Source organism: Pelobates fuscus, chromosome 3, assembly GCF_036172605.1.
Source record: "Pelobates fuscus isolate aPelFus1 chromosome 3, aPelFus1.pri, whole genome shotgun sequence".
NCBI lineage: Eukaryota > Metazoa > Chordata > Amphibia > Anura > Pelobatidae > Pelobates > Pelobates fuscus.
The window spans coordinates 300398677-300424057 of NC_086319.1; the positions used below are offsets into that span (position 1 = coordinate 300398677).

At 44.0% G+C, this 25381-nt stretch overlaps 1 protein-coding gene across 1 annotated transcript in view; it reads left to right on the plus strand.

Moving 5' to 3' along the window:
- Positions 1 to 21435, plus strand: part of LOC134601785 (uncharacterized) — a 36465-nt gene extending 15030 nt beyond the window's left edge. The window contains exon 6 of the mRNA XM_063446285.1: positions 21193 to 21435. Within this exon, the coding sequence (XP_063302355.1) occupies positions 21193 to 21435 (243 nt within the window). The remainder of the gene's footprint in view (positions 1 to 21192) is intronic.
- The last annotated feature ends 3946 nt before the right edge of the window (positions 21436 to 25381 follow it).

Consider the following 25381-nt stretch of genomic DNA (forward strand, 5'->3'; position numbering starts at 1 on the left):
CATACTCTCATGGTCAGGGCCGGATTAACATAGGGGCTGATGGACCTGCAGCTCCAGGCCCAGGCCCATGGAATAGGCCCATTGAAAAAAAAAAATATATATATATATTTATTTTTTTTACATTTTTTTTTTTTTTTTACACACACACTACTCTTAGGTTTGCCACCTGACTGGTATTTTACTGGCACAGCCGGTATTTGAGACTGCCTGGCCGTGCCGGTATTGCAGTAATACTGGCAATACAAATGCAGGTATTTTTCTCAGAATAAGTGGAGATTACTCTGCAATACCAGCACCGGCCAGTAGGGGTCACTGTGTGTGGAGAGAGGCAGGGATAGGAAGTTACAGCATATCCCCATAGACATATAATACCTAGACGCCACATTCACCTCAGGGGGCCATGAAATGCGGGCGCCATTTTGGGCTGGTCACCCGGTGTAGTATTATATGTCTATATATTAGGACTTCTGTCCCTAATTTTTTTTAATTTACTTTGCCTTAGTGACAAATCTCACTTTAGTAAATAGTGATGTGATTGTTTGTTCTCCTATTCTCTTTATGCTATCTCCATGCGGACTTCAAAGTGCAAAAGACAGAGCTCACAATAATAAAGAGTTGTAAATATCTACATTTTATTTTGCACAGTTCCAAAATCCATATTAGTTAGAAATAGGTGAAAAGTAAATACATTACAAATCAGGCAAAGATCCAGTCCCACTTTAAAACATGTATATAAAGATGATAGATTGTGGGGTTAGTTCACATACTTATAATTTTAGCAAACCTAAATCCAAATGCAACGCATAGTTTCAATCTGGAAATTCAAATAATTTCAATGTATTGAGTAAACTTAGTCGATAACGTAAATAACCACAGAGGTCTTAAAGCAGCAAATGTCAGTTAATTTTATTTAATATCCCAGGATTAAACATCCTGCTACTGGATCTATACACCCTCCAGGTGGATTTTAAGACTAACCATGTTTACTTTGAGGACCTTGCTCTGCAGATCATAGACATATATATTCTATATATGTCTATTCTGCAGATCACACTGTGACCGATCCAAGATGGCGGCCCCGCGGCACATCAGCGCCAATAGGAAGTAGCGGTCAATGCGGCGTCTAGGTATTATATGTCTATGCATATCCCTGCCTCTCTGTACTACTCACTGATCAGTGGGGACCAGCAACACAACACAGAGTCCAGACAGCAGCTCTACAGCTCAGATAAGTGAGGGATGGGGGGGAAAGGCAGCAGGGACACATGGGGACACTGAGACACAAGGGGACACATGTGGACACTGAGACACTAGGGAACACTGAGACACTAGGGAACATATGGGGACACTGAGACACTAGGAGACACATGGGGACACAGACACTAGGACACATGGGGACACAGACACTGGGAGACCTAGGAACACTGAGACACTTGGGGACACTGAGACACATGGGGATGCACATGGGGATGCTGAGACACATGGGGACGCTGTTTCTCCCAGTGTCCCCCATCCAGTGTCGCTAGTGTCTCAGTGTCCCCAAGTCTCCCAGTGTCTGTGTCCCATGTCTCTGTGTGCCTAGTGTCACCATGTCTATGTCCACAACTGTCCCCATGTCTCCCAGTGTCCCCAAGTGTCTGTCTCCCAGGCAGTGTCCCCTAGTCTCCCAGTGTCCCATAGTCTCCCAGTGTCTGTGTTCCCATGTCTCTGTGTCCCTAGTGTCTTAGTGTCCCCAAATGTTTCAATGTCCCCATGTCTCCCAGTGTCTGTGTCCCTAGTGTCTGTGTCCCCATTTCTCCCAGTTTCCCTAAATGTCTGTGTCCCCATGTCTCCCAGTGTCCCCGGGTCTCTCAGTGTCCCCAGGTCTCAGTGTCCCCATGTCTCTCAGTGTCCTAGTGACATGGGGACACACTGAGACACTGGGAGAAATGGAGACACTGGGAGACTAGGGGACTGGGCGACATGGGGACACTGACACTGTGATACATAGGGACACTGAGACACTGGGTGACTTGCGAGACTGAGACACTGGGAGCAATCCATCTATACAGCAGAATCAAACTGTGAGTAGTTTGTTGGTTATTTTACAGAATTGTCTCTGATGTCACTCCTTGTGATTATACAAATGATTAAGGCTGGTATTTTTTTCCAAGAAAGGTGGCAACTCTAACTACTCTTCACATACTCTTGCTTAAAGTAGCACTACAGGGTCAGGAACACAATCATGTATTTCTGACCCTATTATGTTAAAACCACCACCCTGCCCCCTTCTTGCCTCCCTAAGTATAGTAAAATATAACTTGTATTCAAGTCTGCAGCTGCTGGCTCTGCCTCTGAACTGACTGTCTGCTGACATCATCAGAAGTGGTGGTCTGAGCAAATTACAATACTTCCCCATAGGATTGTCTGAGACTGTCAGCTAGGCAGATCAGGGGCAGAGCCAGCACAAGTCATAGCCCTGGCCAATCAGCATCTCCACATAAAGATACATTGAATCAATGCATATCTATGAGGAAAGTTCAGTGTCTGCATGCCCAGGGTGGAGACACTGAATGGCAGTGCTGCACACTAGGCAGTACTGCCCCAGGAAGCACCTCTAGCAGCCATCTAAGGAGTGGCCAGTAGAGTTATTTTCTCTGAAAAGACAGTGTTTACTGCAAAAGGCCTGAATGGAATGATTCTACTAACCAGAACAAATACAATACGCTGTAGTTGTTCTGGTGACTATAGTGTCCCTTTAAGTTTGGAAGCTTAAGAGGGATGTATGGGAACAAAACTTGTGTGGACTGGCTGACAATAAAATTAGTTTAGGTAATGCAGACGTTGGTCTCTCTAACACTGTGGCATGTCCCCATTCATCTACACTCACTACAAACACCTTTTATCTGTCTCAGACTATATACCAGGAACATCTGCCTGCTAGTAAGAAGGTAAGGAGACAAGTGGACCAGCTAGTGCTAGAGGACAGTCCATAGAAAGCATTGAGTGAGCGCATCATTACAAGCATTTATGTCAAGCTCAGGGTGCTGCTTGCATAGCATGCCCTTAGTTGGACAGCCTGCATGATTGGCGGGCAGCCTGACATGCATTCATGCCAGGCTGTCCTTCAAATTCTTTGGACAGACATGCCCCCTTTTTGGGCATGCTCTCCCCTTTTGGCAGGTCTGGTCACGTGATTCGCACCAGTGGCCAACCTTTTACCCCGCCCATAGACTGCCTGATTCACTGGACACTGCTGTTAAGGGTTATGGATTTAATTGAAAGATGAAAGATGTAAATTAGAGAGAGATTAGCATAGAGTATGTGTTTTCTTATAGCTGCATCCTATGAGTTTCCCTCCAGCACCATCTCCATCAGATACATGACGCTTGGGAGGTATGATTGTTTTAATGTTTTTGGTCGATAAGATTCCGTAATTAGGCCCATCATAATTGTCAGCACCAGGCCCAGTGTGCTCTTAATCTGGCCCTGCTCATGGTTTGTTGTTCCAGAGATCTATAACATGATATTTTAATCCAATTAGCATGCACACAGATTTTAAAATTATATAGTATAGATTGCAGGAAGATAAAAAGGGAGGGTTTAAGAGGAAGGAAAAAAGGCAATAGCAATATATAGGGCTAGTAGCCTCAAAAAAGAATATTTATTAGACATTGATGTAAAACATCCAGGGCTGCTGAGGTTTGAGGAATTAGTGATATGTCCAAGGTAAACAGAGCTAACTGCCCACAGATAAAAAAAAAACAAAAAAACTATTGGGGTAGAGAAGATCCAATAATTCAAAGATCCCACACTTCAGATAAATTAGTAGCAAACGTTATGAGCCTAAACTCTGAACTTTTCATAGTATTACATTACTATAGCTTAAAAGGGGGAGGGGAGGTAAAATGTACAAATAAATGCAATGCATGAAATGTCAAGGAGCACTGAAAAAATAAAATGTATATGTCGCACTTAGCTGATTATGGGAGCACCATAACAACTTCAACGTGTTGTAGTGGTTATGGTGCCAAGAGTGCCATTGTCTCCCCCATTGTAATTTAGTGGACCACCTGATGCTCCCCCTAAACTTGTGGACGCAGGTGCAGCTGCACCACCAGTAGGTCCGCTGCTGAGTGTGCTGAGGCCACAGAGCAAAGTATTATAATGTTGAGTTCATTATAGTGGGGCAGGGTACAATGTGCAAACTCAATGAATAAACTCTTTATATGGCATAGCATAATTATACTAAAACAACAAGAGACCACTATAATGACAACATACTAACAGATTAGTAGTGATGTACCGAACTGTCCGCCGGCGGACAGTTCCCGGCGAAATTAGCTTGTTCGCGTTCGCCGCGGCGGGCGGACACATGCGCAGTTCGATCCGCCCCCTATTCGTCATCATTGGGCAAACTTTGACCCTGTGCCTCTCGGTCAGCAGACACATTACAGCCAATCAGCAGCACTCCCTCCCTTCCACACCCTCCAACCTCCCTCCCAGCATCCATTTTCGATTCATTCGGAAGATGCATGCTTAGTGAGAGGAGGGAAAGTTTAGCTGCTGCTGATTACATAGGGAAATTGATAGCTAGGCTAGGGTATTCAGTGTCCACTACAATCCTGAAGGACTCATCTGATCTCTGCTGTAAGGACAGCACCCCAAAAAGCCCTTTTTAGGGCTATAACATCAGGCTGCTTTTTTTTTTTTTTTTTTTTCCTGTGTAATGTAATTGCAGGTGCCTGCCTGCCAGCCTGTGTGTCAGGCTCACAGCATATACTGTGCCCACTTGCCCAGTGCCACCACTCATATCTGTTTTAACAATCGGTTAAGCTTTAGATTAAAATAAATATTTTTTTTTCACTGTAATAGAAGAGCAGTTGCCTGCCTGCCAGCTTCTGTGTGAGGTTGGATGCCTTGCCCATTTGCACAGTCAGTGCCACCACTCATATCTGTTTTAACAATTGGTTAAGCTTTCGATTTAAAAGAAATCATTTTTTTCACTGTAATAGAAGAGCAGTTGCCTGCCTGCCAGCTTCTGTGTGAGGTTCACATTGGATACTGTGCCTATTAGCCCAGTGCCACCACTCATATCTGTTTTAACAATTGGTTAAGCTTTCGATTTAAAATAAATATATTTTTTTCACTGTAATAGAAGAGCAGTTAGTTGTCTGCAAGCGTCTGTGTTTCAGGCCTACTTCAGCGTGTGCTCTGCAGACCTGTGCCAGCGTGCTTTGACAGTTGGCAATCATATCTGGTGTCTCTTTAGCGTGCTTTTACAACCAAAATTTTGTTTCCACTGTAATAGAAGAGCAGTTGCCTGCCTGCCAGCTTCTGTGTGAGGTTCACATTGGATACTGTGCCTATTAGCCCAGTGCCACCACTCATATCTGTTTTAACAATTGGTTAAGCTTTAGATTTAAAATAAATACTTTTTTTTTCACTGTAATAGAAGAGCAGTTGCCTGCCTGCCAGCTTCTGTGTGAGGTTGGATGCCTTGCCCATTTGCACAGTCAGTGCCACCACTCATATCTGTTTTAACAATCGGTTAAGCTTTAGATTTAAAAGAAATATTTTTTTTTCACTGTAATAGAAGAGCAGTTGCCTGCCTGCCAGCTTCTGTGTGAGGTTCACATTGGATACTGTGCCTATTAGCCCAGTGCCACCACTCATATCTGTTTTAACAATTGGTTAAGCTTTCGATTTAAAATAAATAATTTTTTTTCACTGTAATAGAAGAGCAGTTAGTTGTCTGCAAACGTCTGTGTTTCAGGCCTACTTCAGCGTGTGCTCTGCAGACCTGTGCCAGCGTGCTTTGACAGTTGCCAATCATATCTGGTGTCTCTTTAGCGTGCTTTTACAACCAAAATTTTGTTTCCACTGTAATAGAAGAGCAGTTGCCTGCCTGCCAGCTTCTGTGTGAGGTTCACATTGGATACTGTGCCTATTAGCCCAGTGCCACCGCTCATATCTGTTTTAACATTTGGTTAAGCTTTAGATTTAAAATAAATACTTTTTTTTCACTGTAATAGAAGAGCAGTTGCCTGCCTGCCAGCTTCTGTGTGAGGTTGGATGCCTTGCCCATTTGCACAGTCAGTGCCACCACTCATATCTGTTTTAACAATCGGTTAAGCTTTAGATTAAAAATAAATAATTTTTTTTCACTGTAATAGAAGAGCAGTTGCCTGCCTGCCAGCTTCTGTGTGAGGTTGGATGCCTTGCCCATTTGCACAGTCAGTGCCACCACTCATATCTGTTTTAACAATTGGTTAAGCTTTCGATTTAAAAGAAATATTTTTTTTTCACTGTAATAGAAGAGCAGTTGCCTGCCTGCCAGCTTCTGTGTGAGGTTCACATTGGATACTGTGCCTATTAGCCCAGTGCCACCACTCATATGTGTTTTAACAATTGGTTAAGCTTTCGATTTAAAATAAATACATTTTTTTCACTGTAATAGAAGAGCAGTTAGTTGTCTGCAAACGTCTGTGTTTCAGGCCTACTTCAGCGTGTGCTCTGCAGACCTGTGCCAGCGTGCTTTGACAGTTGCCAATCATATCTGGTGTCTCTTTAGCGTGCTTTTACAACCAAAATTTTGTTTCCACTGTAATAGAAGAGCAGTTGCCTGCCTGCCAGCTTCTGTGTGAGGTTCACATTGGATACTGTGCATATTAGCCCAGAGCCACCACTCATATCTGTTTTAACAATTGGTTAAGCTTTAGATTTAAAATAAATATTTTTTTTCACTGTAATAGAAGAACAGTTGCCTGCCTGCCAGCTTCTGTGTGAGGTTGGATGCCTTGCCCATTTGCACAGTCAGTGCCACCACTCATATCTGTTTTAACAATCGGTTAAGCTTTCAATTTAAAAGAAATATTTTTGTTTCACTGTAATAGAAGAGCAGTTAGTTGTCTGCAAGCGTCTGTGTTTCAGGCCTACTTCAGCGTGTGCTCTGCAGACCTGTGCCAGTGTGCTTTGACAGTTGCCACTCATATCTTGTGTCTCTATAGCGTGCTTTTACAACCAAAATTTGTTTTTCACTGTTATAGATTGAATAGCAGTTACTTGTCTTCAAGCGGGTGTCTCAGGCCTACTTCAGCGTGTGCTCTGCAGCACTGTTCCAGTGCACATTGCCAATCATATCTGGTGTCTCTATAGCGTGCTTTTAAAAACAAAATTTGTTTTTCACTGTTACAGATTGAATAGCAGTTACTTGTCTTCAAGCGGGTGTCTCAGGCCTACTTCAGCGTGTGCTCTGCAGACCTGTGCTAGTGTGCTTTGACAGTTGCCACTCATATCTTGTGTCTCTATAGCGTGCTTTTACAACCAAAATTTGTTTTTCACTGTTATAGATTGAATAGCAGTTACTTGTCTTCAAGCGGGTGTCTCAGGCCTACTTCAGCGTGTGCTCTGCAGACCTGTGCCAGTGTGCTTTGACAGTTGCCACTCATATCTTGTGTCTCTATAGCGTGCTTTTACAACCAAAATTTGTTTTTCACTGTTATAGATTGAATAGCAGTTACTTGTCTTCAAGCGGGTGTCTCAGGCCTACTTCAGCGTGTGCTCTGCAGACCTGTGCCAGTGTGCTTTGACAGTTGCCACTCATATCTTGTGTCTCTATAGCGTGCTTTTACAACCAAAATTTGTTTTTCACTGTTATAGATTGAATAGCAGTTACTTGTCTTCAAGCGGGTGTCTCAGGCCTACTTCAGCATGTGCTCTGCAGCACTGTTCCAGTGCACATTGCCAATCATATCTGGTGTCTCTATAGCGTGCTTTTAAAAACAAAATTTGTTTTTCACTGTTACAGATTGAATAGCAGTTACTTGTCTTCAAGCGGGTGTCTCAGGCCTACTTCAGCGTGTGCTCTGCAGACCTGTGCCAGTGTGCTTTGACAGTTGCCACTCATATCTTGTGTCTCTATAGCGTGCTTTTACAACCAAAATTTGTTTTTCACTGTTATAGATTGAATAGCAGTTACTTGTCTTCAAGCGGGTGTCTCAGGCCTACAGTGTGTGCTCTGCAGCACTGTTCCAGTGCACATTGCCAATCATATCTGGTCTCACAGAAGCTTGCACGCATAGTACCACAAATCCCCCAAAAAATGACAGGCAGAGGCAGGCCACCCCGCAGGGGCCGTCGTGGTCGTGGTGCTGTGATTCCCTTTTGCCCTAGAATAATGCCCAGTTTTCAGAAGCCACGTACCCTGAACTTGAAAAGTTCTGAGGACTTAGTTGACTGGCTAAAACAGGACACCCAATCTTGTACATGTACAGCCTCCGCTCGGAACCTTGACGCACCATCCTCCTCCAGCTTAGCTTCAGGCACCTCTCAAGATAGCACTCACCCGCCTGCCGCCACCAGCAAAACTAGCACCACAGCCGCTTTACTTGGTATGTCAGAGGAGTTATTCACACACCCGTTTGAAGAAATGAGTGATGCGCAACCATTATTGCTAGAGGATGTAGATAACAGGGATATGTCTCAGGCAGGCAGCATTAAACACATGGAGGTACGGTGTGATGATGATGATGATGTTGTACCCGCTGCTGCTTCCTTTTCTGAGTTGTCAGATACAAGCGAAGCGGTTGATGATGACGATGCGTCCATGGATGTCACGTGGGTGCCCGCTAGAAGAGAAGAAGAACAGGGCGAAAGTTCAGATGGGGAGACAGAGAGAAGGAGGAGGAGACCAGTTGGAAGCAGGGGGGGGTCGTCGCAAGGAGCTAGTGGCACAGTCAGACAGCATGCATCGGCACCCGGGGTCAGCCCGACAGCACGCCAATCAACGCATGCTGTGTCCACCACCAGAATGCCGTCATTGCAGAGCTCAGCAGTGTGGCATTTTTTTTGTGTGTCTGCCTCTGACAACAGCGATGCCATTTGCAACCTGTGCCAAAGGAAACTGAGTTGTGGGAGGTCCAACACCCACCTAGGTACAACTGCTTTGCGTAGGCACATGATCTCACATCACAAACGCCTATGGGATCAACACATGAGTACAAGCAGCACGCCTACTCTAAGCCGCCATCCTCCTCCTGGTCCAGCATCTTCAGCCACGTCAACCACTGCTGTCCTTCTTGCCCCCTCTCAACCATCCGCCACTCCGTCTCCCGCCTTGAGCAGTTCCCGCTCATCTGCCCACAGTCATGTGTCTGTCAAGGACATGTTTGAGCGTAAGAAGCCAATGTCACCAAGTCACCCCCTTGCCCAGCGTCTGACAGCTGGCTTGTCTGAACTATTAGCCCGCCAGCTTTTACCATACAATCTGGTTGAGTCTGAGGCGTTCAAAAAATTTGTAGCTATTGGGACACCGCAGTGGAAGGTACCCGGCCGGAATTTCTTTTCACAAAAGGCAATCCCCAACTTGTACTCGATTGTGCAAAAGGAAGTCATGGCATGTCTGGCACACAGTGTTTGGGCAAGGGTCCATCTGACCACTGATACCTGGTCTGCAAAGCATGGTCAGGGCAGGTATATCACCTACACTGCGCATTGGGTAAACCTACTGACGGCTGACAAGCAAGGAATGTGTGGCATTGCAGAGGAGTTGGTGACACCGCCACGAATTGCAGGCAGTCCTGCTGCCACCTCCTCTACTCCTCCTACTCCATCCTCTTCCATAACCTCCTCCGCTGAGTCCTCTTGTGCCGCTGCGTCTTGCTCCACATCAACGGCACCCCCCCAGCTCCCCAGGTACTATTCCACATCCCGGATACGGCAGTGTCACGCCGTCTTGGGTTTGACTTGCTTGAAAGCAGAGAGTCACACCGGACAAGCACTCCTGTCCGCCCTGAACGCACAGGTGGAAAAGTGGCTGACTCCGCAGCAACTGGATATCGGCAAAGTGGTGTGTGACAACGGAAAAAATTTGATAGCGGCATTGAAGTTGGGCAAGTTGACACATGTGCCGTGCATGGCACATGTGTGTAATCTGATCGTACAACGCTTTGTGCATAAGTACACAGGCTTACAGGACGTCCTGAAGCAGGCCAGGAAGGTGTGTGGCCATTTCAGGCGTTCCTACACGGCCATGGCTCACTTTGCCGATATCCAGCGGCGAAACAACGTGCCAGTGAGGCGCTTGATTTGCGACAGCCCTACACGTTGGAATTCAACACTCCTAATGTTCGACCGCCTGCTCCAACAAGAAAAAGCTGTTAATGAATATTTGTATGACCGGGGTGCTAGGACAGCCTCTGGGGAGCTGGGAATTTTTTTGCCACGTTACTGGACGCTCATGCACAATGCCTGTAGGCTCATGCGTCCTTTTGAGGAGGTGACAAACCTAGTCAGTCGCAACGAAGGCACCATCAGCGACATCATACCATTTGTTTTCTTCATGGAGCGTGCCCTGTGAAGAGTGCTGGATCAGGCTGTAGATGAGCGTGAAGAGGAAGAGGAAGAGTTGTGGTCACCATCACCACCAGAAACAGCCTTATCAGCATCGCTTGCTGGACCTGCGGCAACGCTGGAAGAGGATTGTGAGGAAGAGGAGTCAGAGGAGGATTGTAGCTTTGAGGAGGAGGAGGAGCAAGACCAAACACAACAGGCATCCCAGGGTGCTCGTTGTCACCTATCTGGTACCCGTGGTGTTGTACGTCACTGGGGGGAAGAACATACCTTCAATGACATCAGTGAGGAGGAGGAACGGGAAATGAGTAGCTCGGCATCCAACCTTGTGCAAATGGGGTCTTTCATGCTGTCCTGCCTGTTGAGGGACCCTCGTATAAAAAGGCTGAAGGAGAACGACCTGTACTGGGTGTCCACGCTACTAGACCCCCGGTATAAGCAGAAAGTGGCGGAAATGTTACCCAATTACAACAAGTCGGAAAGGATGCAGCATTTGCAAAATAAATTAAAAAGTATGCTTTACACAGCGTATAAGGGTGATGTCACAGCACAACGGGAATCTAACAGGGGGAGAGGTGGAAGTCATCCTCCTCCTCCCATGACCACGCCGGCAAGGACAGGACGCTTTAAAGACGTGTTGTTGATGGAGGACATGCGGACCTTTTTAAGTCCTATGCATCGCCACAGCCCTTCGGGATCCACCCTCAGAGAGCGACTCGACCGACAGGTAGCAGACTACCTCGCCTTAACTGCAGATATCGACACTCTGAGGAGCGATGAACCCCTTGACTACTGGGTGTGCAGGCTTGACCTGTGGCCTGAGCTATCCCAATTTGCGATAGAACTTCTGGCCTGCCCCGCTTCAAGTGTCCTGTCAGAAAGGACCTTCAGTGCAGCAGGAGGTATTGTCACTGAGAAGAGAAGTCGCCTAGGTCAAAAAAGTCTAGATTACCTCACCTTTATTAAGATGAATGAGGGATGGATCCCGAAGGGACTGACACTGGGCGATACATTCGATTAAAAAAGGCCTGATGAGATGAGCTGCCTTGGGCTAAAAATGGTCCACACGCTGCTGTATTTTAGCTCTGAATGACGTTTGACTTGCGTGACTTATCCGCCACCAACTAGGGTTCAAGCCGCCATGTTTTAGGGCACTTTCTGCCTGTGAAACAAACATCAATTTTTCTGGACGCTGCTACAGCAGCGGCTGCAACAATACCACATTTTTCAGGCATGTGTACATGCCTAATTTTTAGGCCCACTGGTGCAAGTGGACTGATTACAATTACAGGGCCTCTAAAGAGTCCTGTATTGTTATTTGTCGTCACTACCTTCCCGCGTCGGGAAGATTTCTTGCACAGGGCGACCAAAGGCCTAAGGCTGGCCCTGCGCATGGGTCAGTGGCTCTGCACCAGACTTCCCTCCAATTGATCAAAGTTAAAGGATTTCAAGTGGACTGATTACAATCACAGGGCCTCTAAAGAGTCCTGTATTGTTATTTGTCGTCACTACCTTCCCGCGTCGGGAGTGGGTCATTTGCGCCCCTGCTGCCTTCCTTGCATGTGGTAGCTGTTTGTCAGGGATTTGTCAATCCATATCTGCCAAGTGACCCTATGTAGGGGGAACAGTCCCTATTCTGCTCTGTGTCAGTGTGTATCAGGGATCATTAGGATAGGTGTCAATCCATATCTGCCAAGTGACCCTATGTAGGAGGAACAGTCTCTATTCTGCTGTGTGTCAGTGTGTATCAGGGGTTTTGAGGACAGGTGTCAATCCATATCTGCCAAGTGACCCTATGTAGGGGGAACAGTCTCTATTCTGCTCTGTGTCAGTGTGTATCAGGGATCATTAGGATAGGTGTCAATCCATATCTGCCAAGTGACCCTATGTAGGGGGAACAGTCTCTATTCTGCTCTGTGTCAGTGTGTATCAGGGATCATTAGGATAGGTGTCAATCCATATCTGCCAAGTGACCCTATGTAGGGGGAAAGGTCCCTATTCTGCTCTGTGTCAGTGTGTATCAGGGGTTTTGAGGACAGATGTCAATCCATATCTGCCAAGTGACCCTATGTAGGGGGAACAGTCTCTATTCTGCTCTGTGTCAGTGTGTATCAGGGCTGGGCTTTGAGGACAGGTGTCAATGTTAGGTGATTTCTGCCCTTTATGGATTAAAAGCAGACTCTGCATCAACTGTGCAATTTCCCATGGGAGTTTTGCCATGGATCCCCCTCCGGCATGCCACAGTCCAGGTGTTAGTCCCCTTGAAACAACTTTTCCATCACTTTTGTGGCCAGAAAGAGTCCCTGTTGGTTTTAAAATTCGCCTGCCCATTGAAGTCAATGGCGGTTTGCGCGGTTCGCCGGTTCGCGAACATTTGCGGAAGTTCGCGTTCACCGTTCGCGAACCGAAAATTCCGGGTTCGCGACAACACTACAGATTAGTATTGTACATACTTGTAGTGTTTAAATTTTACCAATCAAATATACAAAAGACAGAAAAATGTGACAACACAACAAGTCAGCCCACGGAAGTAAATGAATTTTTGTTTGAGTATTTATTAACGTTTTATTGGTCTCTGTGAGGTTTGGAACTGGCAGGGGTACTGAGAGGTGGACAGGACAAAATGGCAAAAGACAACATTAATTGATGGAATTTAGGTTTAGAATGAAAATAAAGAGCATGGTGTGATAAAGAACAAAACAAGAGGGAAGTGAGGGCCTCTAGTGGCTGTGTAATATATTTCTCTAGAGAAGAGATATACAACAAAACACACTAGCGTAATAAACACTTAACGTGAACCTTTACTAGATTAAATAAAATACATTTATTTGAAAATTGTAAACCATACATTTATTAGTCAATGCTATGAGGTAATTGAGTATTAAACGATTTGCTAAAGGAAGAATCATCGCGAAATCCAAAGTGAATTCCACATTTTAGGCCCAAAATTGTCTATAGCTGATTTTGGAGATTATTTCCAATTTGTCGATTTTGGCATAATATTTGAAATTCTCTTTCAGTTCTTGACACATTGTGGACAGTGTATTGAGTAGAAACAGATTAACAATACAGATGCTGTTATATGATTATTATACACTACCCATATAATAACATATTAGCCAGTGGTTTCCCCGCACTAGTTACACAGAGAAAAGATATTTCCTCTGTAAATTAACCCTAACGTAAAAATAAATGTAAGTGGTGTGCTAGATGCTCTGAAGCCATAGTCTATTCAAATCTAAATCGCAGTCATCAGACTGAAAAGGAAGGGAGAGGATATTAAAGTCATGAATCCATATAGTCCCTCATAGGTTAACTACATAAATCTCCCTTTGCCCGTTTCGACGGTATTGCATGGACACATGATTGGCATAGTATGAAAAGAGGAGAAAAAAAAAAGAAAAGGAAACAACATGCGAGAGCGAGAGAAAAGACATACGACAATCAGAACAGAGTCTGTAACACATTAAACATCTTCCTGTCATTAACATAGTTTAAACTATGGAAAGTCTGAAAATTCATAGACAGTGGCTGCTTGGTTTAGGTTCTAGATTTACATCAGAAATAGATGGATTTATTCGTGATTCTCCACATGGTCTACACATTTTTTGGGCAGACAGAAAGAGTTGGAACAATAACTGCAAATACTATCCAAGATGTCAGGACAATCCTGATTTAGGATTTAGCTTGTGTTAAGGTTATAAAATGAAGGGACGTGTCTGCTTAAATTCATGTGAAACAACAAAAGTGGTGACAGAATCATGACATCATGCTTGTACTTTGACAGGGATCTCGTTTCCTGGCATACCATATGTTTTGTATTTTCAGTACATGTCTGAACAGACACCCTGGACAGTGTCTCTCTAGATTGGCATTCGGCATTCTATTTAAACCCCTTGCTGCAAGAGGGACGACACATAAAGCTTCTCCAAAACCCCTGGTGCAATTTTTGCAACTCTGAATTAAATGTGATTTCTAGCCTTTTAAAGCGGACATGAACAATGTTTGTGAACTTAATTGCTCATAATTTATAGCCAGCCATAATAATTCAAAGGAACACTATGGCATTAGGAATACAAAACTGGGTTAAAAACCCTTTTTTCCTTAGCTCTTTCCAGCGCCAAGGTCCCTCTGCGCCAGATCGATCTCCTCCTCCCATTACATCACGGCAATGGGGAACACGAATGCACATGTGCTTTAAACCATCCACATAGGAAATAATTATATCAAAGCTTTCCTATGTGGGTTTTGAAGATACTGGACATCCTCATGCAAAGCGAATGACATCGTTTTACAGAGTTAAACTCAGTGAAAATGCAGGAATCGCCTTTAGTGGCAGTTTGGAAGAAAGTCATTAGAGGTGGAATTTCCCTGAAACTGTTATGTTTTACATTGCAGGGTTAAGGGAACAGGCACACTGCACCACGAACACTTCAATGAGATGAACTGGTCTGGGGGCTTATAGTGTCCCTTTAATGCTGATTATTCATGTGTAAAAGCATGCCTACACTATTTGTTATCACGTTGAATGCCCTGTAGAATGTGTAGAGATAATTTGCCGATCTGTTACTGAATGCTTCACATATTTCTCTTCTGATGTATATAATAAATCGGGATAACAGATAATATGTGATCTGTTTATTGGCTCTACTTGAATTTCATCCCACTTCGTTATAAGTTATTTACACTAGCGTGGCTAATGGACACATCACAATCAGTTAAATATCACTATAGTAATAATTATAGAATGTCCAAAGCTTTGTTCTATATAGAATTGTTCTACTAAATAAACAATAACTGGTACTGGGCTCTGGCCTAACTGAAAGTAACACATTCTTAAATCCAAGTCTCTCTATTATATTTCCTCAAACAGAAAGAATACATGTGGGCCTTCCAGATAACCAGCATACATGGGTTGTGGGCTGCAGCCTTATATCATTAAAATAGGTATTAAAATAGCAGCGTGTGTATTGGAGGCCTGTTAGCAAAGCACTGCAGCAATGATAGAAGGAATTGTGCAGGGACTTTGTTAGTTTTTGTAGGTTTGTGTAAGGGCTGGTCGGTAAAATCTCAATGCTCTCTGAGAATAAATTGCCCCATTGATATATTTCCTCCTAGGTTGACCAGTTTGCCATTTCCTCCAGGTTGACCAATTTGTCAGACTATGATGAGTGTGCATTATGTCCATGGCGGTGCATTATGTCCATGGTAGGGGAACTGCTGTTACATTGCCATAATACAGACCAGGACCGCCGGGCTCATTACAAGCCCGGCGGTCCTGTTGGGGGCTGGCAGGAAGCTGTTACTTACCTTTCCTGCAGCTCCTGTCAGCTCCCTTATCCTGCGTTCCGGTCAGCTCCCCTGTCAGCTCCAGTGTAAGTCTCGCGAGACCGCGGCGTCAGAGCGCTCTGCGCGGTACTCAGACCGCGAGACTTACAGTGGAGCTGACAGGGGAGCTGACCGGAACGCAGGAGAAGGGAGCTGACAGGAGCTGCAGGAAAGGTAAGTTACAGCTCGCTGCCAGCCCCCCTCCTACACAGCCCATGCCACTGGACCACCAGGGAATGAGAGCAAGCAGGGAGGGGGGACAAAAAAATTATAAATAAAAATTGAAATAATAATATAATAAAATAAAAAATTTAATAATATTAAAATAAAATAAAAATATTAATAATATTTTTTTAAAAAACAAAATTTAATATTAATTTAAAAAAACAATAAAAATGCCCACCCCCCACCAAGGTTACACATTCTGCATCACATACACACACAGCACTCATACACACACACTGCATTCATACACACATACACTGCATTCATGCACACACTACACACACTGCATTCATACACACAGTGGTGTATCCTGGTTTTGTGCTGCCCTAGGCAGGACAAAACTCATGCGCCCCCCCTCCCCCCGCGCCACCCCCACCCAACCTTTCCCCCCGCCCGCATTCTAAATACACACACACACATTCACTGACAGATACGCATACACTAGCTAACAGAAACACACACTCGCTAACAAACACACACACACTAACAGACACACTCTCACTCAGTAACAGACACACACTCACTCACTAGCAGACACAAACTAGCAGACACACACACTCACTAACATACACACACACTCACAGGCAAACACACACTAACAGACACACACACTAACAGACACACACAGTCAGACACACACACACACACACTAACAGACACACACACACTAACAGACACACACACTAACAGACACACACACTAACAGACACAGACACACACACTAACAGACACACACACTAACAGACACACACACTAACAGACACACACACTAACAGACACACACACTAACCGACACACACTAACAGACACAGACAGAAACACTAACAGACACACACACTAACCGACAGACACTAACAGACACAAACACACACACTGACACACACACTAACAGACACACACACACTAACAGACACAGACACACACACACACACTAACAGACACAGACACACACACACTAACAGACACACACACACTAACAGACACAGACACACTAACAGACACAGACACACACTCACCCACCCACATTAACACATTTTTTTTACATTTATTTTTAAAACATTTTTTTTAAATTTATTTTTAACACATTTTTTTTTTATTTTTTTTTAACACATTTTTGTAAAATTTATTTTGAACACTTTTTTTTAATTTAACACCCCCCCCCCCCCAGCCTCCTTACCTTTGGGAATGCTGGGGAGGGGGGGTGTCTCTTCCTCCCTGGTGGTCCAGTGGCTGCTTGGCGATCGGGCGGCACTGCCTGCCTGGCTGGCGGGTGGGCGGGTGGGCGGCCGGCCGGCCGGCGAGGGAGCACTTCCCCTGAGCTGTCTGCTCAGCTCCCTCGCGCGCCTCAGAGTGAGGCTGGGAGCCGGAATATGACGTCATATTCCGGCTCCGCCTCCCAGCCTCACTCTGCGGCTGGCGAGGGAGCTGAGCAGACAGCTCAGGGGAAGTGCTCCCTCGCCCGCCGGCCGGCCGGCCGCCCACCCGCCAGCCAGGCAGGCAGTGCCGCCCGATCGCCCAGCAGCTCATCCGGCATGTCTGTTAGCCGCAAGGCTAACAAGACATTTGCCTTGGGCATTTGGGGGGCGGCTTTTTTTGCCGCCCCCTGGAAAATGCCGCCCAAGGCAAATGCCTTGTTTGCCTCGCGGCTAATACGCCCCTGCATACACACACACACTACACACACTGCATTCATACACACACACACTACACACACTGCATTCATACACACACACTGCATTATATAAACACACACATTCTGCATTATATACACACACACACTGCATTCATTATATACACAAAATAAATTATTAATGTAATTTTTGGGGGATCTAATTTTATTTAGAAATTTACCAGTAGCTGCTGAATTTCCCACCCTAGTCTTGTACTCGAGTCAATAAGTTTTCCCAGTTTTTGGGGGTAAAATTAGGGGTCTCGACTTATATTCGGGTCGACTTATACTCGAGTATATATGGTAAATATCAAATAATCTATATCCCAAACTAACTGCAAGACTTGCAACACAAATTTTACATTATATTCATAAAGGTCCCAAATGGAAGCAAAACATTAGTTGTAATATGTCTACTCCCTATAAACATTTGTTTCTTAAAACTAGAAAACAGATATTTTAATAAAATGTGATTTCCATTTTAGTAACTGAAAATTGCAGAACCAAACAACCAAACAAGTAGTTTAAGTCTTCCAAAGAAGAAGAAGAAAAAAAACAATATATTGCCTCGCCTGTGATATAATATGACTTATAATTCATTAATCATTCCACAAAAAAAATAAAAACTATAGAACAACTATATTTAAGGGGAACAAGTTATATAAGAAAGTCTGTGACACAATGCCACACCCATGGATACTGTAATACTTTATACAAGGTTAGCAAAACACTAAGAGCCTTTATCAAAAACGCAATGGGCAAGTGTAAAAATAACTCTAAAAGCCAATTTCAGGACAATGACAGAAGTGAACTTTAAATGTGAACATATACCAAGGTGAGGGCTATCCCCAATGCTGTTCTTTTTTAGGCCTCAACCCATTTAAACAAATCATCAAGAAGAGTTAATACTGATACAGGTTCAAGAGTGGAGCTACCATCAGCCACCTACTCTACATGGACGACAAGAAGATGTATACCAAGAGTGAGCTGAACATTGACTCACTGATCCACCTTACTAGGATATCCAGCAAGGACATCGGAATGTCATTCTGATTAGATAAGTGTGTGTGAATGATAGCAAAAAAGGGAAAGAATGAGTTTAAGTACCAGAAGGTCACATTCGAGATTTAGAGAACAGATATAAGTACCTGAGGGTACCACAAACACATGGCAACCATGAGGAAGAAGCAAAGAGTATAGCAGCAACGAAGTACCTCCAGAGACTCAGACAGACCCTGCAGTGCAAGCTCAATGGCAAGAACAAAAGCCAAGCAATTAACACATATGCCCTACTAGTCATCAGGTACCCAGCTGAAATAATACCCTGGCCAAGAGAAGAGCTGGTCACCATGGATGTCAATACCCAGAAACTACTCTCTATGAATAGAGGATTCCAACCGAAATCCAGCACTCAGAAACTGTACACCAACCAGAAGGAAGGAGGTCATGGCCCGAGGAGTGTCAAGGCCCAGTCTTGGATGAAACACAGAGGATACACTCATGGATATACTGAGAGGCACAACCAAGTTGCTGGTATTGCATACTAAAATATATGCACAAAATATGAGCTGGACCTGCCAGATGGGAGGTACCACAAAGGGTAGCTGATAATGACAGGGCTAAATGCTTTAAGACTTTCAGATCCAGACAGTGAAGCAAATAGTGGCCAACCAACATGGCATTGTGGTGGTAGACAAGAAACAGAGACTGCAATGGAGGTGGATGTGGCAATACCCAGTGACCATAACATCAGGAAGAAGGAACATGAGAAGGTGGACAAATACCAAGGACTAAAATAGGAGCTAGAAAGGATGTGAAAAGTGAAGGCAGTAGTAGTTCCAGTTGGGGGAGTTGCTGCAGCAGTTTCCAGGTGGGAGATATGAGATCGCTGTCCTGAAGAGTGTAATTCTAGTAACAACTAGATACTAGTTGTATCCCCAGGCCTGTGGTAGAGGACTTGAGAATGAGGAATACACAAAAATATATACCACCTGAGAGGGGTGAGAAAGTTAATATATATATTTCATCTAGTGAATATATACTATTAAAATGTACTGGTTTCTGCTACATTTTTATTGTTTCTGGAATTATTCTAAGGGTTTTTACAGTAAAGAGTGAACTACGGAAAGAATGAACTATGAAGACTTAAAAAATGGATCAGCGAAGTTTAGGCAATAAGTGCTGAAATAAAAAAAAATGTGATATGCAGATTTTTAATTTTATAACATGACAGGAGGCTTCGTATTTGCTTAAGACTTTCTTTACTTAAGCTTCACAGCAGCACTTTTTTACTTAGTAACAGGGTAACCAATCAGAAAAAAAGATAACATGGCATAAAAGTCCCTCTCTGTGACATCACTTCCTCTTTCTTTGCTGCTTCACACCAGTACAGGTCAGAGTGCCACTGTCTCCTACTTTCTGTGGGTTTCTGTGGTTTATTCTTTATTCTTTATATTTTACATATCTGTTTCTGTCATACCTTTATCTATAATATTTGGTTTCTTATTTCTAAGGTATTTGTTCCTGCCTTTTCTTATTTTTCCCTAAGTTTCTCTTATTCTTATTGCTGTCTCGCTTTTAAACTGTCATTTTTTGCAGTTCCGTCTCTATTTTATGTATTTTATGAATTTTATTAAATTTTAAAAACCTTATCAGTCCGGATTGCGGTCGGCATATTCTGCCCCGTTTTCCCGGGCTTTCTGGGCCGTGGAGAACGCCTCCAGCGACCCTGAGTGCGCACGGCGGCCATCTTGGATCTCGCACACCTCCGCGAGATCCAAACGGCCGTCTTCTCCCTTGTGCGCATGCGCGCGATCGCGGCGGTCATTTTCTTGGAGCCGCGATCGGCGCCCATATAGCCGCGCGGCGGCCATTTTAACTGCACATCGCGGCAGTATTATATTATATTATCTATTTTTCAAACAACATAGATTTATATATTTATATAACAAATTCTTCATCTCATGATTTCATGCAATAATATTACCACAGAGTAGGTTTTACTTCACTCTCCTTAGAGATGCCTCACTCTGTAATTTCAGTTTCATGAGCTGCTGGCTCATACTACTCCCCCTGGTGGTGAATTGAATGTACTACTTGGACCAAATAATTACATCTTGAATTCATATTAAACTACTTTAATACTATTGTTGGGAGAATCCCCCAATATCATTCAGCCAAATATTTGTCACATTAATACTGTGAATTGTTTTGAGGGTAAATCCCTAAATATAATTTATGATTGCTGTTATAATACACAGCCCATGATTGGCCCGCTTTGTCTGTGCCGCCATACCTCTACACGGGTTTCAAATAATTACTCCCGGAGGTTATCAAGACTGGGTGACCCTCAGCTACAGCTTGCACTGTTTTAAAAAAATTTTGGAAAAGTTTTGTGTTATACTAGACGGCCTCAAATACATTCTAATGCTGGTCTATTCTGCCCCATAAGTATCAACACTGTTGCTATGGAGGCTTCAAACCAAGACCAAAACTTGCAAGCAATTATAAATGCGGCTGTTGCCGCTTCACTAGGAAAGGCCCTGGCTCGGGTGCTGCCCATGGAGCCCAAAGATCCAAAAAATTTCTGAGCCCCCGCTTTCTGATGAAGATGCGGATAATTTCAATTCCACAAAAAGAACCCTTCCAAATCCAATAAACGATATTTGAAAGGGGATGGGCCAGAACCACTCAAACGCAAGGGGAAAGAACCGGCAAAGCGCCCAAAACAGGCGGACGCCAAAGAGAAACATCCCTTACAACCTACTCTGTCGGAGGAGGAAGACGATTCTTTCGACTTACACCCCTTGGCCATCCTAGATGAATGGCAAGCTGGCCACTCTTCTGAAGACGAAGAGGACTGGCCTATGACATTTTTCTGAGGAGCACCTTTCCCTCAAGATTTCATGGGAGACCCCACAACGAAGGATTCAGTACCCGAACAGAATCCTTCAGAAAACGCCGAAACCTTTATGGATACACTGGGTCAACCCCTATTTGACCCGCGTCAAATCAGATACCCTCGGTCTTCTGAATGGTCACTCCCAAATCAGCTCTCCCAATATATACATTTCTGGATCAGGAGACCTCTAGACCGGGAGGTCCGCAAGCGCCTAAGAGCTGAATGTCCTAGGCCTACCTTGCCGGACAAGGTCGCTATGACCCCGGAGTTCGATTCACTGCTCTACACATATTTAGCCAGATCTGGCCGTGACCCATTAAAAGGGCATTGAACGCAGCCTACGGCTCACCCAGGACAAGATGTTAGATATCCTGGGGCCCCTGGCAAGAATTCTACTACTGGCTGATGAAGCCCTCACTAACGAGGGCCCTTTAGACCCATCTATGATAAGAGAATGGGCACTACGCTCCATTTGCCTGCTGGGCAATGCTAATACATCACTCTGTACAGAGCGTAGAAAAGCAGTGCTGCTGCGTATGGATGCCAAACTAACCGACCTGGGAACCAAAGAATTGGGCCCCAAGGCTAAGGGTCTATTGTTTGGAGAACCCTATATTAAAGAGTTACACAAGCATGTAAACTTATACACCACCTTAAACAAGGCACAATTCCTACCTTTCACATTGCTACAGTTTATTATGCGGGCAGGTTATTACATTGTGTAGATATGTGGAAGACGCTGTCTTCAGATACCTGGGTCCTAAACACAGTTCAGGGTTATTGGATAGAGTTTTATTCTCTCCCTACTCAAACAGGTTTTTCCCCTGTCAGACCTTCCGGCATTCGCTAACCGTGGACTTCCGGGTTCTCGGAGCGCGGCCACTCCCCCTCCTATGACGTGGTCGTTCCCAGGGTTCATAGAGAGTCCGCGTCAACACCACAGTGCTTGATCAACTCGAAAGCTCCCGCGAACTCCAAACTGAATATTTACTTCTACTGTGTATCGGACCCGGACTGTTTAATCATTTACCCTCCTTCTCCTCTCCTACGACCTCGGACTGTTTTTGGATATTCTCTTGCCTGTTGCAACCTCGATTCTCTGTGGAACCTCCATCACCAATTTGGATTATCACTCCTTCATAAGTTAAGTAAACCAGATTGGCTCAAACTTAATATATAACCATCCTAAATCGAAGTGGTTCGCTATCTGCTCCACATCAACTCATAATCTTGTTTCCAACACCTACTTATTAATTATCTGCATCCTAATTTGGAACTTCTCGCTGGTTGTGTTAAATTTACCTTATCCTAAAACAGCTTCAAACACCGCTGCTGGTTATAACCTGCCAGGAATTAAAGAGACAGTTCAATTTGATTATCTTTTTTATTTAAAGTAATAAACATTATCAAACTCAGAAATCTGCAGTTGTTTCCATCTTATCAACAATTGAGCGTTACAGATTGATCAAGCCTAATTAATGGATACAGCAGATCTCACTTCTGAAATCACCAGATTAAACCAAAGGGTGGATACTCTCACTCAAGGCATGCAAGATCTACAGATCACCAATGAAAGAATCCTTACTTATGTAAGGGACTTGCAAACCCATACTCCTCACACAGTTACACACTCGGCTAGTGACCCTGCTGTCTCCAACCCCGAAAAATTCTCTGGAGACAGGTCCCAATACCGAGAGTTCATCAATTCCTGCAAGTTGTTGATTGCATTAAAACCCCGATCATATCCCACAGAAAGATCTAAAGTTTGTTCTGTTATTTCATTTTTGAGAGGTGAACCCATGGCCTGGGCTCATTCCTTTCTTGAGAATGATGATCCCATATTGGATTCTCTGGATGAATTCTTTGAAGCCATGTCTCTCCTTTACGAAGACCCAAACAAACAAGCGACTGCAGATTTAACCATTAGAACACTGCAGCAAAGAAACCGGCCTGTTGAAGATTACATTGCTGAATTCAAACGATGGGCACCTGAAACTCAGTGGAATGACATAACTCTACGTAACCAGTTCCGTATTGGGTTATCTGAAGCTGTCAAAGATGAGCTCTCCAGAACTGAACTACCTACTACACTAAATACACTTATTCAACTGTCAATCAGTATCGACAGAAGACTTAGGGAAAGAAAAGCTGAGAAATCACTCACTAGCTCTCTATGGAAAAAACCCTTCACCTCTTCAAAGGCACCGGAGAAACCTATAACTCCCGCTGAACCTATGGAAATAGGGGTTGTGAGAAGTCCTCTTACTCCAGAAGAGAGAACCAGAAGAAGACAACTGAACCTCTGCATGTACTGTGCTTCGCAAGAACATGTGGTCCCAGACTGTCCCCTATTGAAACGTCCAAGAGGCGGTAAGCATGGTTCTACCACGACTATAATGAGTGTACTTCCTTCTAAACCAACCTCTCATTTCTCCTCTGTCTCTCTCATATTACAGTGGGACAAAGAAAGAATTACGACTAAGGCCATTATTGATTCCGGTGCTAATGGGGTGTTCCTGGACTCATCCTTTGTTACAAAAAATAAAATTCCTTGTGTTCAAAAACGTAATTCCGTCTCTGTCAGAGTTATTGATGGCTCCTTAATCTCCTCGGGGCCCATTCGCCTTGAAACTGTCCCTTTAAGGACTACTACTAATTATGTCCATTCTGAATTTCTTGTATTTGATGTCATAAATTCTCCTCTTTATCCTATAATATTAGGGATAGACTGGTTACGGACTCACAACCCACTTATTACCTGGGCTCCTTTCTCTCTCACGTTTAACTCTGCATATTGCCAGAAAACATGTCTACAACACATCCCCATTTTGCATGTTACTAGGGAATCCACTATACCTTCCAGCTATTCGGAGTTCGCTGATGTGTTCAGTAAAAAGGAAGCAGAGACACTTCCTCCTCATCGACCCTATGATTGTCCGATTGACCTTGTTCCTGGTGCTCCTATTCCTTTTGGACATATTTATCCCCTCTCTGAATCAGAGCTAAAAACCCTCAAGGAATACCTAGATGAAAACCTCCGGAAGGGGTTCATTAGACCTTCCTGTTCACCAGCCGCTTCCAGCATGTTTTTTGTGAGAAACAAGGACCAGACTATACGCCCCATCATCGATTACAGGTCTTTAAATAAAATAACTATTAAGAATCGTTACCCTCTTCCCCTGATCAATGAGTTGATTGAAAGATTAAGAACAGCTACCATCTACACTAAACTTGACCTTCGTGGGGCATATAACCTTGTTAGAATCAAGGCCAATGATGAATGGAAAACGGCGTTCAGAACCCGATATGGTCTTTACGAATATCTTGTCATGCCCTTCGGGCTATGTAACGCCCCTGCAACCTTTCAGCATTTCATCAACGATATCTTCCGTGATCTCCTAGACGTTTGTGTCATCATTTACTTAGATGATATTCTCATCTACTCCAACAACCTTGAAGAACACAGAAAACACGTGAGATGGGTATTATCCAGATTAAGAACACACAAATTATACGCAAAACCAGAAAAATGTATATTTGAAGTCAATGAAATCACTTTTTTGGGATATGTCATCTCCCCTCATTCAATAAGTATGGATACCTCCAAAATAGATTGCATTGTCAACTGGTCTACTCCTACTAATACTAAAGACTTACAACGTTTTTTGGGATTTGCCAACTTCTATAGGAAGTTCATTAAAAATTACTCTAAGGTTGCTCATCCCCTCAACCTGCTCAATAGCAGTAAACGGTCCTTTGCTTGGAACAAAGAGGCTCAAGCAGCCTTTGATGAATTAAAACGGAGATTCACAAGTGCTCCCATTCTTCAACTACCTAATCCTGCTTTTCTCTACGTCATGGAAACGGATGCTTCTGATACAGCTATCGGGGCTGTCCTCTCTCAACACCAAACGCCTCAAGATCCT